The sequence below is a fragment of the Triturus cristatus genome, chromosome 5_2, assembly GCF_964204655.1.
Source record: "Triturus cristatus chromosome 5_2, aTriCri1.1, whole genome shotgun sequence".
Lineage (NCBI taxonomy): Eukaryota > Metazoa > Chordata > Amphibia > Caudata > Salamandridae > Triturus > Triturus cristatus.
The window spans coordinates 999,871,678-999,888,411 of NC_140588.1; the positions used below are offsets into that span (position 1 = coordinate 999,871,678).

The following is a 16,734-nucleotide window of genomic DNA, read 5'->3' on the forward strand; positions in this document are numbered from 1 at the left end:
CACGCACCAAAGGCCATGTGGTTTCAATTATCGTGCCCAGACACGGGCGCGATAATTGAAACCACATGTTCACTGTGGCGTGCGCACCACTCGCGGGCGTCTTTTTTTTTTTTTACAATAGCGATTGGGAAATCGCATTGGTGTCCCGAAACCCTGCCATCTCTTACGAACCTTCCTGGTTCCGTTGTGCTCTCAGTCCAGTGCCTGGTGTTCCGCACCCTGTCTGGTTGAGATATTCTAATAGCTTGATAGGCTTCTGGCTTCGGCTACACTGGTCGGTAAATACTATCTCCCTTACTATAAGCACTTCTCTGCTGGGGCGAGCCTATAAATCGGAGAGAACACCTTTAACAATGTGAATAGTGCTGCGCAGCTGACTAATATGTTGTAATACGCACTGCGGCCAAGAACTTCGATGACATACCTCATTTCCTCTTTAAAGGACAATAACCTCCCACACCGTATTTATTCACAAACGTGAGTTAATGTTTTTAATGCTTATTGGTGCTCACGTAAAGCGATCTGATACCCGATGTCTCGTTTATTTAGTCAACAGTACGCCACTCTCCGGAAGTGCGTGTCTGGAGCACTCTCCTCAGAGGGGGAGAAGGGAGCACGCTGCCAGGGACTTTTCCACTGCCCGTGGCCTGGAGCCCTCTGCAGCCGTAAATCGCTTTGCCAGGCTCGAGCATTAAAATGCCTTCATTGTACTTTGCAGGATTGCACGGCACCCAGAGCCATGAATTAGTGTTATCCAAATTTGGTCAGCAGTGCTTGGGGGGAGGGGCAGTTGGAAGCGTGGTTAGAGCGAGGTACGTCGCTAGATTAAGATCTGCTTGATGACTTGGGGCGCGTGTCAGAAGACAATACGACTGCTTTATTATTTCCGTTAGTGAAATAGCACTATTAGTGCTTTAATTCAAGTCATACATTGTTGACACTGTTCATGGCGTGGATGGAATCGACAAATATTTTTCTGTGGGTAGTTTTGTCCTAAACCTGTTCTTCAGTGTAAATTACTTCTGAATGTTTGCACCTATTTTAGGAAACATACTCTGTGAGTAGTTGTGCCTTACTCCGGGCTTAGGTGTGGTTTATTTATGATTTTCTAGGGGTAGGACATGCTGAATCCCAGATAAAAACTGTGATTCACAAAACGTTTTTCTGTGAATAACTACGCCTTACCCTTGTAAATTCACGAGTTAGTCAGACCTGGGTATGGAGTAAGATGCAACTAGTCAGAAAAAGCTTTGTGAATCAGACTGTAACTCGCATCTTAGACAGGACAGAGGCACAACTACTCACTGAAAAGGTTTGTGTTAATCAAGCCCCGTTTTTTGTTTTAATGAAAAATCTTTTAGCTGGTATTGTCTTAACATGCACCCTTGAATTTATTGTCTAGTAGTAGTACCTAGAAACTCTGATAGGGCTCCCCAATTGCAGCGAGTGGAAGCTGGGTAAGGGGCATCCAATTGAATCCCCTGCTCTCCAGAACCGAATGTGGCACATTTATGTATGCGATGACCTTGTTTTTGTAATTTTCAAAGGTCACACCGGCATCTTCATTGCAGTAGAAATCCTGGTTTGGCTGTGTTTCATTTTATATGCAAATGAGTCACGTTTGGGACTCTGGGTGTATATGGGTTGTATTGAGCGGTGTTGGCTGCAGGGTAGATTTGTACTGTAGGCCGTTGGTGTCCTTGAGTGAGAGCGGTACTTCTAAAGACTTGTTAATAAATCTTACACTGAAGAGAAGTCCGTGAGAATAGGAAACATTTGTCAAGTACACACCTCTGTACCCAGCTACAGGCAAACAATAGAGCCAACCACATCTAAAAGTTGGGCAACCACAGCACTGCATTGGACTGCCAAGTCGGCCTACAACACCAACAGAAACAAGCATTTGCAATGCAATAGGTCTCACATTATTAAAGTTTGAGCTATTGACATTGCTAAATAATGCAAAACCAATAGCTCAAACTTTAATAATGCGAGACCTATTGCATTGCAAATGCTTGTTATAATATACATTTACTAATGTGTGCTGGTATTAGATCAAAGTCAAGTCACTTAGGCAAACTGGGAAAAAAAAAAATCAAAAAAATGAATTCCTTATATGCAGACCCGGACATTTATAGCTAAGCCGCAAGTGCCAGTAGTCCGGTGTATAACTGCTTTTAATATCCAGCTAGCACTGCCTCATGCACAAGGTTAATTAAGGACTGTTAAACTCTCAACCCTCCCCGACAGTGCCGCAGGCACAAAAAAATTGTAGTGGGCATCAACAAAGTTAAATCTGAACCCATTCGAGGAGGCTTATTGGCTACGCCATGAGAGCAGAAGTGGTTAATGATCTGAAAGTCAAATTCTGATCCTATAAAAGGTAATTTAAAACTCGCATCCCGAATTGAAGATACGTTTAATGGCCTTGGTTATCTAAAATGTATATTTCACCTTTAAGTCCATAGGCAGCACATTAAGTTGGCCCCGTTAAACATAGATATGCAGGTGGGAGTTTTTACAAACATTAGCTAATACTATCGCCATAGCTGACAAAAATTAACCTCGGTAATGGGGGAAGGGTGAATCAAGGGTGGGGGTACCGATAGTAACTTACACCATTGCTAATATATCCGGTTTTGAATTCTAGGCTCCGATTTTGCCACCGTTCTATAAATATACATGACAGAACTGGAAGAAGGTGGGAAGCAATAGATTCAGGGTTTTGTGAGTCTATTCACTTCCATAACTTTAAATGCCAAAAAATTGTAGTGCGAAGTGAATTTGCAACAGCTCTCACATGAGAAAATATGTGTGTGTATATATGTTTGCCCCATGAAAACCAGAGTACTGTTTCTAGGGCCATTCTTGTGAATTCCCAAAAGTCGTAAACTTGCAGTAATATAAAGTTAAATAGCTGTGGTTGCACTTTTGTGACTTTCTTTATGAATTGGTCCATTAATTTATTTTCATGTTGTCCATATTGGTTTTACACTGAGTCTCCATTATTAATCTTTTCTAAATATTGGCAAGTATCAAGCACATTTAGCAAAATGATGCTTCCGAGAAATGAAAGCTAAAGTTGAAAGATGGGTTAGCAAAACACATTTTTCCATGCTGCAAATTGTTTGTGTGCATTTTTTGTGTGTGCAAACCGTCACCAATCTTACTTTCAGGCAATTGGTTGCATTTGCAAATAATCAGAGAGCATGCTGAAAGCATTAGAAGTAGCGTCGAACAGTTATATTTTGCAAACATATGTATGCATTTCTGTACTGGAACCACAATTAGTAATGCAAGCTAAGATCACAGCTCACCACAATTCCTAAGAGCACTTGCTCTAACAGTAAGGTATTTGTAATAACTAATCACAGGTATACGTTCGTACAACAAACATATGAATACAAATGATACCTTGATGGCAGAAAATCCCCTCTCTGGTACTATAGACTGGCAGCCAGCCAAAGGGTTTGTGCTGAAGAGGGGTAGGTATACTTGTCCAGAAGATGAAATAAAGACTAAAACGTGTTGCCCTTAACGCAAACCATTTCTCCTGTGCATCAGGTGACTGGAATTCTTCATCCCTGTTATTTGTAATTCATAAATATTTTAACACTAGCTCTTAAACCAAGAGGTGTGCTGTCTGTAAATTTATCCACAAGCGTGTAACTGACATCTTTGGGCCAATAGCCACTGGCATTTAAACGTATCCTTAAATGCCGATATTGAATGATGAAATAGAAGCAGAAAAATATTACTGGGGGATCCCAGCATATTCATTGACTACTCCTCCACAAAACACGCTTGGGTATTATTTTAGATTATGCATGTAGGTTTTAAAATTTAGGCTTTTAAATCACCATTTCTAGCAAATGCTGATGCACATCATACCTTATTTTGGAGCAAAGATAACCCAAATAGAATTGTACATTTGTCTCTAGGAACGTTTTTTTCCCTCAGCATTTACACTTTGAAAGTTGCTAAAAACTTGCCTACATCTGCCATCTGTCCTGTTTTTTTTTTTTTATTTGCCTACTACTTGCCTTTCTCTGTATTGGGTTATAGCGCCAGAGACTGCTGTTGGAGTGAGTTGTGTGCTCTATAACAGATGTTGATAACATAACAGAATATTGATTTAAACTTGGAAGTGATCATTTGCCTTCTTGTGTTACCAGGCAGATTTTTATTTCTTAAGCTCGTGATATCCAGGCGATTGGTTTGAATGTGAGATCAGGGATTTCAAAAGAATAAGATAGGTTAGACCACAAATGGGGCTCAGGAATTATATCGGTCTTGTCTGAAGTAAACATTTGTTCTAGTGGAAAGACTGGTTTAGGTCTGTTTATGCATTGTGGTTAGACATTATGAATGTCTTATTGTGTTGTGAGACAAAACAAATATCTGAGAAAATCACAGTGCCCAAGATGTGGAACACTGAATGTAAGATTTGCACATATGGTGTGGGATTGTCAAGCACGAACGAGTTCTGGATGGTATTATTCAGTAATCTAAACTCAAAGTTCTCGTGAAGAGTCAGGTATACATATTCCATTCTGTCGACCAGGCAAAGAACATTCTGCATTCGATCAAAGACGAAGGAGGAAAAGGAGGATGTAGAAGCATCACCCTCTGAAGGATTATGGACTGTCTGTGACATGAGATTGTTTTTTAGGTTGAGCATTCGAGACCTCTTGTATATACTTAAGCATATACTTATATGTGTATGTACTTTGTGGGCTCTGGAGATCAGCCCTAGGACTTGTCTGCTTCCGCTTAGGGACTTTTTTTCTGTTCAACTGCCTCTATTTAACTGTCTTGATAGAAAACGACCAGTAGAGGTCAGTAAAATACCAGAATTGCTTACTGCTGAGGGACTTTTATTTTTATTTTTCCGGCAACTTCCTCTATTTAACTTTCTTGATAGAAAACGACCTGCAGAAGTCAATAAAGTACCAGAATCACTGTAGCATTCTCTAGATTCCAGTACATAGAAATGGTCTTCCATGAGCACCCGTAGACAATAATATTTTTTTCAAATCTTGTATTTTCAGTGATATGACCACCGAAGTCCCTGATTTTGTATTAAAAACAGAGCTTTGGAATATATAATTTCCCACTAAAAGGCAATATTCCTCTCCATGTGTTCCCATACCTGGCGTGTCACGCAGTTTGGTGCATACTTGCGCTCCATGTTAAAGAACAGTAGATGTTACAGCACCGAGGCTAATGTGCTGCATAGCTAAATACATATAAGGTCCCATTGGCGAGACCGATTGCATTGCAAACGCTTTTAATGCTTTAGTCTGTATTTCTCCTAGTGTGTTTCACAGAGCTAGGCTTTAGAATGGAAAAAGCATTTGGTAACTCTCATGAGTAGGCTCGTGTTGCTCTCCCACAGGTAGCAAGTGCCATGTCAAGGCACTAATATAGGGGGAGGCGAAAGGGTGGGGAGGAAGGAGGGATGAGCTATCACTCGGAGGGGACCCTTGACGGGTAGGGTTCCAGGAGGAGGAGGTGGTTCACTTGGGGCGTGGGAGGGGGTGGGGGAATTCAGGTAGAACAGACGGGATGAGGCAGTACTTCGATTACGCAGGTCCACTAATATGAAGAATCTTAGTAGGCAGAGCCCAATAAAGGGGATAGGCAGACAAGCTACTAGAAACAGGGCAATCAATTGGGCCAAATCACTACAAATCTTTTATGGCAAATAGGAAATCTATAAGAATAGCTTAGTGCATTATTAAAGTGCTCAGTTACCAAGTTAAGCTTAAATCCACACTTGAGTGGCTCACAACAGCTCAAGTGCAAATAATTTTATTCCTAGAAACCCACCTTAAGACGCAATCCAAACACCCTAAAATGCTGAGTTTCATTTCTCAAGCTTTTTCTCCATCTGCTAGTGCAGCAGTTAGTGGGCTGGCAGTCCTGATTACATGGAATTGTACAGGGGAAGTGCACCATGTTATTAGGAACCCCAAAGCAAGGTGGATTATAGTGAGTATGAAAATAGAAAGCCCTACCTTTCATTTAGTTAGCTTTTATGGCCCAACGGAGAACTATATAACCGCTCTTAAAGAACTATATATTGCACTCTTCTTCCACTTTCAGGTCTTTTGGTGATGGAAGGGAATATCCCACAAGACCTAAGGCTGGATTCATTCTGTAAAAACAAAATCGCAGAATTAACCTAAAGCTTCCAGGTTTCCAGTCAAAACGGGTAGGAATCTGGCCCTGGTTGACTCCTGGCTATTACAGTATTCACTAACTCAGGAATTCAGTTGCTTCTCCAAAAGGTTTAATTCAGACTCAAGGATCGATTTTTTTTCTTAATTTCACATTAATGGGCAAGAGGCAATTTCCACATACTCACAAATCCCTTTTCAGACCATTAAGTCCCTGTGCAAACAGAAGTGTGAATATTACATAAGCTGATAGACCACAGTGAGTGCTAGATAAACCATTGCTAACTAAGAACGGGTGGGTAGCAGTCATGCAATTCAATCTTGCTGATTTCTTAGAGAGGAATATAGGCTCTGCATCGTCATTTTCCGTCTGGGAGGCATGTAAAGCCTTCATCAGGGGAGAAGCAATCTCTTATAAAGCTAACATATCTAAGCTAAAGAAGGAAAAATATCACTTGCACTGCAACAAGTTCTAGATAAAGCAACACGGGCACACTTGGCATGTGTTTCCCAGGTGACTAAGTGAAGCCCGGCGGCGTTTAAAGGAACATTATGTGTCCCAGGAAACAGTTAACCAGAATACATGCTTTCAAAAATAATATAAGGAGAGCGAGCATGCTGTAGGGTTTTTGGCTTGGTCAGTGACAGAAAGACACAAAGCATCCGCTAAATTGATATATGACGTGGCCAGGAGGCAGACGGTAGACTAGGCTGAGGGTATAGATAGGGTCTTCCTACTAAGCTATACGCTTCTTCATCCACTGTCCACCCAGAAATAATTAGAGAACATCTTGGGGCAATTAATTTGCCTATTCTCATTAAAGAACTGCAGACTCAGGCGGTGGCTCCTATAACGCTTACTGAAGTTCAGGGGGCTATTAAGACCTCTCCCAATGGGAAAGCCTGTGGAAGCGATGGATTGCTTGCTAAGATGTATAAAACTTTCATGGCCCAGATTGCGGAAATCTTGGTCAAACTGTTCAACTAAATACTCAAGGGTTGCCAGGTGCCTAGTTCCTTCACAGAGCCCGTAATTTTTAGCTTTTTGAAAAAGGATAAACCGTCCAATAAGCCAGATTCATACCGCCCCATTAGACTGTTGAACAATGATTCTAAAGTCACATACAAAGATCATTGCTCCACGAATAATCCCTTTTGCGCAAGAGATCGCCCATAGCGATCAGTGTGGCTGTCTACCAGGGAGATCAATTTCGAACAACACTAACTTCCTACTACAATCTATTGATTATTTTGTGAATATTAAAGTTAAAGCGGCTATTATCATCATAGACGCAGACAAAGCGTTCGATTTAGTTCAATTGGAGATTCTATTTGCCAATTTACATTGGTTTAATATTCCCCCTAAGCTGGTAAGACTTCTGCAAAATCTATACCACAAGGCAGAAGCAAAAGTCATTGTAAACTCTAACACGGCAGGGCCACTGGTAATTAGTTGCAGCACTCGTCAGGGTTGTCCCATGTTCCCGGTGCTGTTTGCACTTTTTATTGAACCTTTGGCCTCAGTCTTGCGGCAAGATTCTCAAATTCGGGCACCTTTGCAGGGAGCACCTAAACTTAAGTTGTTTTCTGATGGCTTGATTTTGTGTCTGGACACGGAAAAGCAACATGTTGCGAGAACATTCACTAAAATTAAAACATTCTCGGATCTAGGGGGTTATAGAATTAACCATACGAAATCCGAAGCCCTCTTGTTCAAGTGCTCTGACCTTTTACTATCCATCAATATGGGACCACAATTACGTAATTTAGGCTCCATCAGATATCTGGGTGTTTATGCATCTCATGACTTTGTGCAACTATATAAACTAATCTATTTGCCAACTCTTTTTAAAGCTCAGAACTTACTATGTCAATGGGAGTCCTTTCCCATTTCATTTAAGGGGGAATAGCATTACTTTTTTATTTTCCAACATAATTATTAAGGTTCCCCAAAAATTTTGGGGGTGAAATTGACCAGATGCTGCGACAATTTGTGTGGTGCAATAAGAAACCTCGCAATTGCTTATTTAAGATGGGGGTCTTGCTCCGCCTCACTTTAAGAAATACTACCAGGCTGCATTTCTAGACTGGACTTTTTGGGCAGTAGCACCACAGAATCTCTGCAATTACTTATCTTGAGCAAATGCTTCTAGAAAACAATATTCAGCTTTCTCCATTTAGCAAAATTCCAAAGCTCCCGAAACACAATAGGTATAACAGTCAGTGTACATCTGTAATGACCTAACACTTCATGGCAGTGACATCAAACATGTATAAGCTAATTTACTATGAGCAACCAGGTAGCTCAGAGGGAACAAGAGTAAACATTATGGGATGGGGTAGGACAATGTGGGGTGAGCGTAAGGGGGAAACAAGGAGGGTTTGCTTCTTTCAATACCATTACATTTCACCTTGGGCGAGTTACCATCTTCACAATTAATATCAAGCGTCATTTAGTACACATCTCAATATAGACACAATTGAATAGTACAGATACGAATAATGTGACTTGAGAAGGCATGCAAGGTCATGCATGGTTTTTAGTTCAGTAGTGTCACTAGGGTCCATCTCAGGATATAATGCAGTTTGGAGGGTATTCAAGATCACATCCCAGTTGGATGAAATGGGGTATTTACTCAGTCCTAGTGTGTCCTCCCTCCGGAGAGATACTCTTTCCGCTCTAGCCCAGTTGAGGATGGAATATAACCAGGCCGTTATAAATGGTGGTTCACGTGATTTCTAGTACTTCGTAAGGAGACGTTTGGCTACTATAAAGCTGAGGTCCAGAAAACACGTAGTGGCCCTGGGCTTTTTATCTCTCTGGATTATACCCAATATACAAACTTCCCATGTGCACAGATGGTGTCGTTCAGTGCAGGCAAACAAATGGTTTGTGATCCCCTCCCAATATTGCCGTAATGAAGGACATGACCATAACATATGCAAAATATCAACATCAGGATGGCTGCAACAGGGGCAAACTGCATGTTAATTTAATATTCTCATTTGGACAACTTTCATATCAACATTCTTCCTCAATGGTGGCATCAAGGGTTGGTGGAAGAGGCCCTGTCATCTGTCATGTTTAATAGAATGAGAGGAGTGTAGAACACATTAAGCAGAAAAATGACAGATGAGGAGTTTGCATCGACTGAATAAAAACTGCTGGTTTACTCAACCTGATCTAAATATTGGCCATGCCACCCAATTAGATGCCTTCAAAGCATCAAAGAATATCACAGAAAATGGCTTACTTTTAAACTCTGCTCACCCCAGTGCAGCCACAGCAGCACTGACCAGAAAAGTAGGGCACCTGCCCAGGACACCTGCCCAGGACACACCTGCGCTGCCAGAAGGAATTAATCATACTAATTGAGCTAGCTGACTAAGAGATAAACAAAATCTTTGTGTCAATATTAAATAATTAAATGGGGTGATAGGAGGAACAGTCTTCCCTTTTAGCAAGACTAGGCTTATCTCCGTTATTGGGGTGGGAGGGGAGTGGGGTAGCCAGAAAGGATACCTATGAAGTGGTCCAACACTACTGGTTTAAGTGTCTTGGCAATGGTCCTAAAAAGTGTTCTGCAACTGCATCCCTAACCAGCTACTTTACCATTCGACAGGTTCTTAAGAATATTGAGGAACTCCATGAAAGCAAACATGTTAATAATTTCCTGTGCCAAAGCTTTTGGGACACTTTGTAGCCTTTAAGGTCCCAATCATTCGGAATATTTAACTGGATAGTTTGAAGCTGGGCCTTGTGTAGCTATAAGTAAAAGAGAAAAAAATACTTTCAATGTTATTGGGATTGGATCAAACCATGAACGTCACAAATCTTGAAGACAGAAGGAAGTGCAAATGGGTAATCTGTTCAATAGTATCATACCTCTTAGCCAGAAAGCTATAGCTGTGTACCCTGGTTCTGTCCATTATAAGTCCCTGTAGCTGCGTTTTCAGTTGGTGAAGAGATTTGTATTTGAAAATATCCATGCAGAACTAAAATCCTGTGCCGATCGTATATGGTCGGATATAACCATGGGGTGTACTTGGAAAGAACAACCAGAAACCATGCCCTTAAATATGATAAAACAGACTGATGGAAAATAGAGTGATCCCATCATTTGACAATGAAGATGCCTCCAAGAATCAGCCAACCCAAAAAGCCCCAATAAGTGATTGGCTATTTTCTGCGACAACCTTTTGTAATGTGGGGTGCCTATTGGTACCAATAATTCGGTGTCCAGGAAGTATATTAAAATTGCCACAAATGAAAGAACTCTTCACCCTAGCCACACACAACAAGAACACCTTAAATAGTTTAAGTTGTCCACGTTGGGACCATAAAACAAACAAACTTGGGGTAATGACTCAGCACTCCCTAGTTTCTGGACTACTGTGGTGCTCGAGCCATTGTAAAGTAGAAAAGGGTATAGTGACAGGACCAGACTGCCCATTTATTGCATTGGGCATTTCCCTGGTAGGCGGGAGTCAATGGATGCTAGTTTTTGAAGGTCCAGGGTCAATGCTGGCGCCTTTGCTACTCACTCCCGCTTTCCCAGATTAATTACATCAGGCACAGCGGGAACTTTAGGGGAGGGAGAGAGAGGAAAGAGTAAAAACAGAGAGGAGAAAGGTGGTGAGGGACTGATGAAGGTGGTGAGGGACTGATGAGAGAGGAGGAAGGGGACAAGCTGGTATAAACATTTTTATTAGGGCTGCTTTTGGTTCCCAGACCGGCCATGTACAGTGACCCTTCTTATACAGGCAGAATAAGATGCAACTGCTGAGTAAAACAGAAGAAGCTACCCCAAATATAATCTAATGGAAGGAAATTTTGCCCAGTGTAAGACATGAAGCACAGCGTGCCACCAGACATCTTTTAGACCTTTATTTAGTCCATTATTGTTCAAAGTAAAAAGATGAACCATGATTAAAAATCTTTCAGATTTCCTCTCTTGTCCACTCATGTTAGATCTGTCATATTCCTGCTTTTCACACCTCCACCAGCCTTGCCATTCAAATATATTTCAAAGAGAATAATGGTTAAGGCAACCGTTTTGTAGTTTGCTCATTTTGAGAGCACAGAGCTTGTAGGTGCAAATCAAAATGATTAAGGTAAATTTGATCAATATACAATTTTTAGTAAGACTGGGAAGAGTAATAGTGCAATGGTGTCCTGAATAGCTCCAACACTCGAACTGATTCAATGGGTTATTCTGAGTGGTTAGAAAGCTAAACCTGCTATAACATGGAGACAAATTTAGATATTGTCTGGTGAATTATACAAATCTCTTTAATTGGCGGCTTCTTAGATCCACGACTACCGTGCTCTACAGCACTCATCATTGACACTATTCAATATAGTCTAACCTCCATTCTCCACCATGAGAATTATCGTATCTGCCATCATCTTGGCTCGTCTTGACTATGCCAACTCCCTGTACATTGGACTTCCTGACTTCTTAGTTAGAAGACTCCAGATAGTTATGAATGACGCTGCTAGGCTCATTTTTAAATTACCAAGACATACGCGACCCTCGGCTCTTCTCCAACGCCTTCACTGGCTTCCTGTAAACCAAAGGGCTAAATTTAAGGGCCTGTGTATCGCCCATAAAGCCATTTATGGCCAAGCCCCCACATACATCAAACAAAGACTCACAAAATACGTGCCAAGGCGCTTACTCAGGTCCTCCACTGGGAGTCTGCTACACTGCCCAAGCTTCAACTACGTCTCCAAAGGAGGGAGGGCCTTCTCCTCCCACATCCCCACTCTTTGGAACAAGCTACCTAGCCAACTCCGTGCGGAAAACCGCCTTCTCCCTTTCAGAAAACAATTAAAAACCATCTTGTTCATAGAAGCCTGGGCCTAATCGTCAGTGCACTGCAGAGACTCAACGCTACTCTTCTTACAGCGCTTGGAGACCTTTTGGTATTAAGCGCTTAACAAATCCAAATTAACATAACATAACATAAATAATGTCAACCGTGAAAAGATATTTCACAAAACTACATACTTTTCACGGGACTATATTGCAATTTTTTCAGAACCTGGTAAATAGGTATAAACATTTGAAAGCACAAATTGGAGAATGGGTGGTGTGCCTCTAGAAAACAATTCATGGAACGTTCCTCTGCGTTGTAAAAACACACGAGTAGAGATTTTAACCCCTTCTGTGCCCATGACGAGCTGGACTCGTCATGGAGGACAGTCGCGCTGTGCCCATGACGAGTCCAGCTCGTCATGAGGCATTCCCTGGGGAATCCCTCTGGTGCGGGCACCAGAGGGATTCCCTTTCACTCAAAATAGCCTCGGGAGCTTGGGAAGAGCTTCCCCAGCTCCAGAGGCCCTCCCCCCCCCCCCTGCTTTCAGTGTAATGACGATCGGCGCGCACGTCGCGCCAATGTCATTAGACTGAAACTGAAATGAGCCAAGAGGCTCATTTCAGTTTCACTTTCTACGTGCTCAGGGGCTATCTCAGCTCCCTGAGCACGTAGAAAGACGGGAGAGGTATCGTTGGAAAGGGGAGAATCTCCCCTTTCCAATGGTACCCCTCCCCAGTGGATCCCTGCTTGGGGATCGCCACAGGAGGGCGATCCCCAAGCAGGGATCTACCCACTAGACACCAGGGAGGGGGGGGGGAGCGGCCCCTTGGGCAAGGGCCTTTGCTCCCCCCTAATTATGTTGGCACCATGGAGTCTTGTTGTCCCCCCTGGGGGGCAGTAGCCCCCAATCTGCCCCCCCGGGGGGGCAAAAAACCCACTAGACACCAGGGAATTTTTTTACAAATAAAAATAGGGGTGGGGGCTGCCCAAAACGGGCAGGCCCATGCCCCCACCCCCCAATTATCACAGTATTTCTGCCCCCCCGGGGGGCAGATGGGGCATTGGCCCCTAATCTGCCCCTTCGGGGGAGCAGAAAGCCCACTATACACCAGTGATTTGTTTTCAGTTTTTTTATTTAGGGTGGGGGCTGCCCGAAACGGGCACGCCAATGCCCCCACCCACCCGCCACCAGAAATGTGTGGGTTTGGTAGGTTTCCCTAGGTGCCGGCAGAGCTAGGGTTCAAAAACTACAGCTAGGCACTTTGACAATAAAGGTTCATTTTTCACTGCGAAATTGAGGTGTGTCCACGATGCGTTTTGCGCCGTTTCCTGTCGCGGGCACTAGGCCGACCCACACAAGTGAGGTACCATTTTTTTCGGAAAACTTTGGGGAACACGGGGTGGGTGGAAATTTGTGGATCCACACAGATTCAAGACCGTTCCACCACAGAAATGTGGGGAAAATGTGTTTTTTTTGGCAATTTTTTAGGTTTGCAAGGGATTCTGGGTAACAGAACCTGGTGGGAGGCAGTCAAGTCACCCCATCCTGGATTCCCCTGGGTGTCTAGTTTTCAAAAATGTATAGGTTTGCTAGGTTTCCCTAGGTGCCGGCAGAGCTAGGGTTAAAAAAACTACAGCTAGGCACTTTGCTAAAAAAGGGTAATTTTGCATTGTGAAAGGGTAATTTTGCATTGTGAAAATGTGGTGTGTTCACGTTGGGTTTTGAGCCATTTCCTGTCGTGGGCACTATGCCTACCCCTACAAGTGAGGTACCATTTTTATCGGGAGACTTAGGGTAATTCAGATTTGTAAAGGAACTGTTATTACCTTTTGACTTTCGATGCATTTCTGCCTTCCAAATGAAAGACATTGTGTAAAAAATAAGTCATTCTAAAAAATGACTGATAATTCTCATGCTAGTACGAGTATTCCCAATTTCGGAAATGTGCAAATATCTACTGTTTCTAAACTCTATATTTTGTTCCCATTTCAGAAATACATAGGTGTCTTTCATACCGATTTTTCCATGTACACATTTTTACAGCATAATTACTATATACCCGGTACATAATAAAAAACCATTGCAAGTTGCTGCTCAGTTTTTGGCTCTGGGTTCGGTGGGTTCTTGGTGAACCTACAAGTCCTATATATCCCCACAACCAGTAATGTCCAGCGGATGTAACTGTATATTGCTTTCAAAGAGCTGTCATAATTAGAAGAAGTTACAGGTGAAAACGTTGACACAAAAGGCTTTTTTCTCAACAAATTTTCAATTTATCCTATATTTAACTGTTAGTTTCTATAAAGAAACCTTGATGGATCTACACAAATGACCCCTTGCTGAATTCAGAATTTTGTCTACTTCTCTAAAATGTATAGCTTTCCAGGATCCATTATTGCTTTTGTACCCATTTCTACCATTAACTGGAAGGAGGTTGAAAGCACAAAAAAATAGCAAAAATAGGCTATGTCCCAGAAAAAAGGCCAAAACTGTGTAAAAAAATGTTGGGTTTCTGACAAAAGTCTGGTATCCCCTAAAAGCTGGGGAAATGGTGATTTCAGCCCCACAAACCGTTTTTTGATTACATTTGCAGGGAAGATGCTTTCATTTGCAGCCCGTTTTTCCCTCCAGGGGAATCCACAAACCCTGAGTACCTTCAGAATACCCATGATGTTGGAAGAAAGGGACGCAAATTTGGCGTGGATACCTTATGTGGTCAAAAAGTTACAGGGGCCTCAGCACGCACTACCCCAAATAACCAAAAAAGGGCGTGGCACTTTTTAACCTATGATTCGTGTATTTACAAAGAGAAGCCCAAAGATAAAACGCGGGGATAATGCTAAGTGAAGTTATAGTGAGAAGAAGTTTAACATATGGAAGAGTGGCTGCAACATACCACTCTTCATACAACCAAATTATCACACGCCCTACAGGACTGGTGCTTAGCAGCAGTGACCAACTGTAAACACAACCAACTGCTCTCACTACAAACAAATTCGCTAGACTACACCAGCCCCTTAGCAGCAATGCACACACAGAAGGGAGCTTAGGTATCATTGACACAAAAGGGGGACTATAGAACTACAGCCCACGCGGGAGTTGTCCGACAAACCAGGCGGTCATGTTGTACCGCGCACTTTTGCTAAACAAACCAAAGGGAGTCTCAAATTAACTTACAGTGGCGGAAAAATTGGATGGATAAAATTATCTACATTCCACAAATTTCAAATACGTATAGTACTTACTGGCACACAACAGTTCGAGTACTGTGTGTTCATACTTGTCCTGTATCCGTTTTAAATATGAGCTTACCGAAGATTTTAAAAAAAGTCATAATAAATGTGCAAAGATTTCTATGGGCATTTCGTTGGACTACACAATCAAATGCCCCTCTTCAAGATGGCCGACAGCTGTACATAACGGTTTAGACGAGGCAACTGCTATGGCAGTCTTTCCTTTCTGTCCATTACTCCCCACCCCCTCAGTCTCCCGTTCTCGTTCTTACACCGTGATATGTCCAGCGCCCCTGACGATAACGGGATCCGGTGCGTATCTTAGTAGATGCTCGTCGCTAACCACTCGATTTCCCCTCTCTCCCGTCGCAGCCGTCTCCTCTTCGTCCTCATCCAGCTCGTAGATGGTGTCGAAGTCCGCCATGTTGGGCAGCAGGACGCTCATGACGTCGGCTGCCACCGCGAGGCGTCGTGTATGCGCGAGGCGTTATGACGAGCTGGCGAGGGCGGCGATTAGAGCTCCTTGGGAGGGGAAGGCGCGTGCTCAGTGTGTGTGAGGAGAGTAGTGCGCTGGGTCCACCCAGTAGCTAACAGGCACGAACTTGAAATGAGGGGTAAGATTCCTAAAGATAGACTCTGCCTCCTACTCCGTCTGGAGAGACAAGTGCCTCACTGTTGGTCAGCTAGAACTTTGTTATGTGTAATATATTGTAGGAATTATATTTTTCCATCAGTTTTGGGTTACATGCTGTCGCCAATGTTGTCTCAGTCATTCTGAGAGCAGTGTCAACTTAAAAAAAAGTTTTTTATTAGCTAAACAATAACGTAGAAGCTAATTATTGCAAGGGCATAGGTCATGACAGCACAAAGCTGTGGGTCTAATACACCTTTGTACATTGTTTTTATATATCTTTTATTTGTTTTTCTTTATAGAGAATAGGTGTGTTAGAGCTACAGCTTCGTGCGTCATGACCTATGTCATTTATTGTGTGATGTAATGTAATTCACTTATGGAATGTGGGAATGCTAGGATTCATTTCTACCTAGGTGGTTGGTGCTGTACCATGGTACTGTGCTGCAAGGAAATACATTTTCACTCAAGATACACCTGTTGGTTTCATTTTTGGATTTTACAAATTCAAAAGAAAAACACTCGAACTGGAGCAGCACTTCACACATGGGAAACTGGACCGTTATGTATTTACTAACTTTTTGTTACCCAAAAAGAGGCTGAGTTTTTGGAGTTACAGAATTAGCAATTTGTATTGGCGATGCTGTAAATAAAATAGTTGAGAGGATTGATGTATAGGGTTAGGAACAAGACTTCATAATACTTGTACAACTCATTTAAAATAAATGTACACAAAACAGAATTCCAAGTCAAACCGTATGTTTATTCAAGATGATTACAATATGTAAAAAATTATTAGCCTGCCAAATTTGACTTAGTGCAAATAAAATCGTCAAAATCTTAATCTATGAGAGGACTTGCATA

At 42.3% G+C, this 16,734-nt stretch overlaps 1 protein-coding gene across 1 annotated transcript in view; it reads right to left on the minus strand.

The window, feature by feature from the left end:
• LOC146829567 (cysteine-rich hydrophobic domain-containing protein 2-like) overlaps window positions 1–15,755 on the minus strand; it is a 221,695-nt gene extending 205,940 nt beyond the window's left edge. Inside the window, exon 1 of the mRNA XM_085608271.1 lies at window positions 15,512–15,755. Within this exon, the coding sequence (XP_085464397.1) occupies window positions 15,512–15,684 (173 nt within the window). The 5' untranslated portion in view covers window positions 15,685–15,755. The remainder of the gene's footprint in view (window positions 1–15,511) is intronic.
• Between the last annotated feature and the right edge of the window lie 979 nt (window positions 15,756–16,734).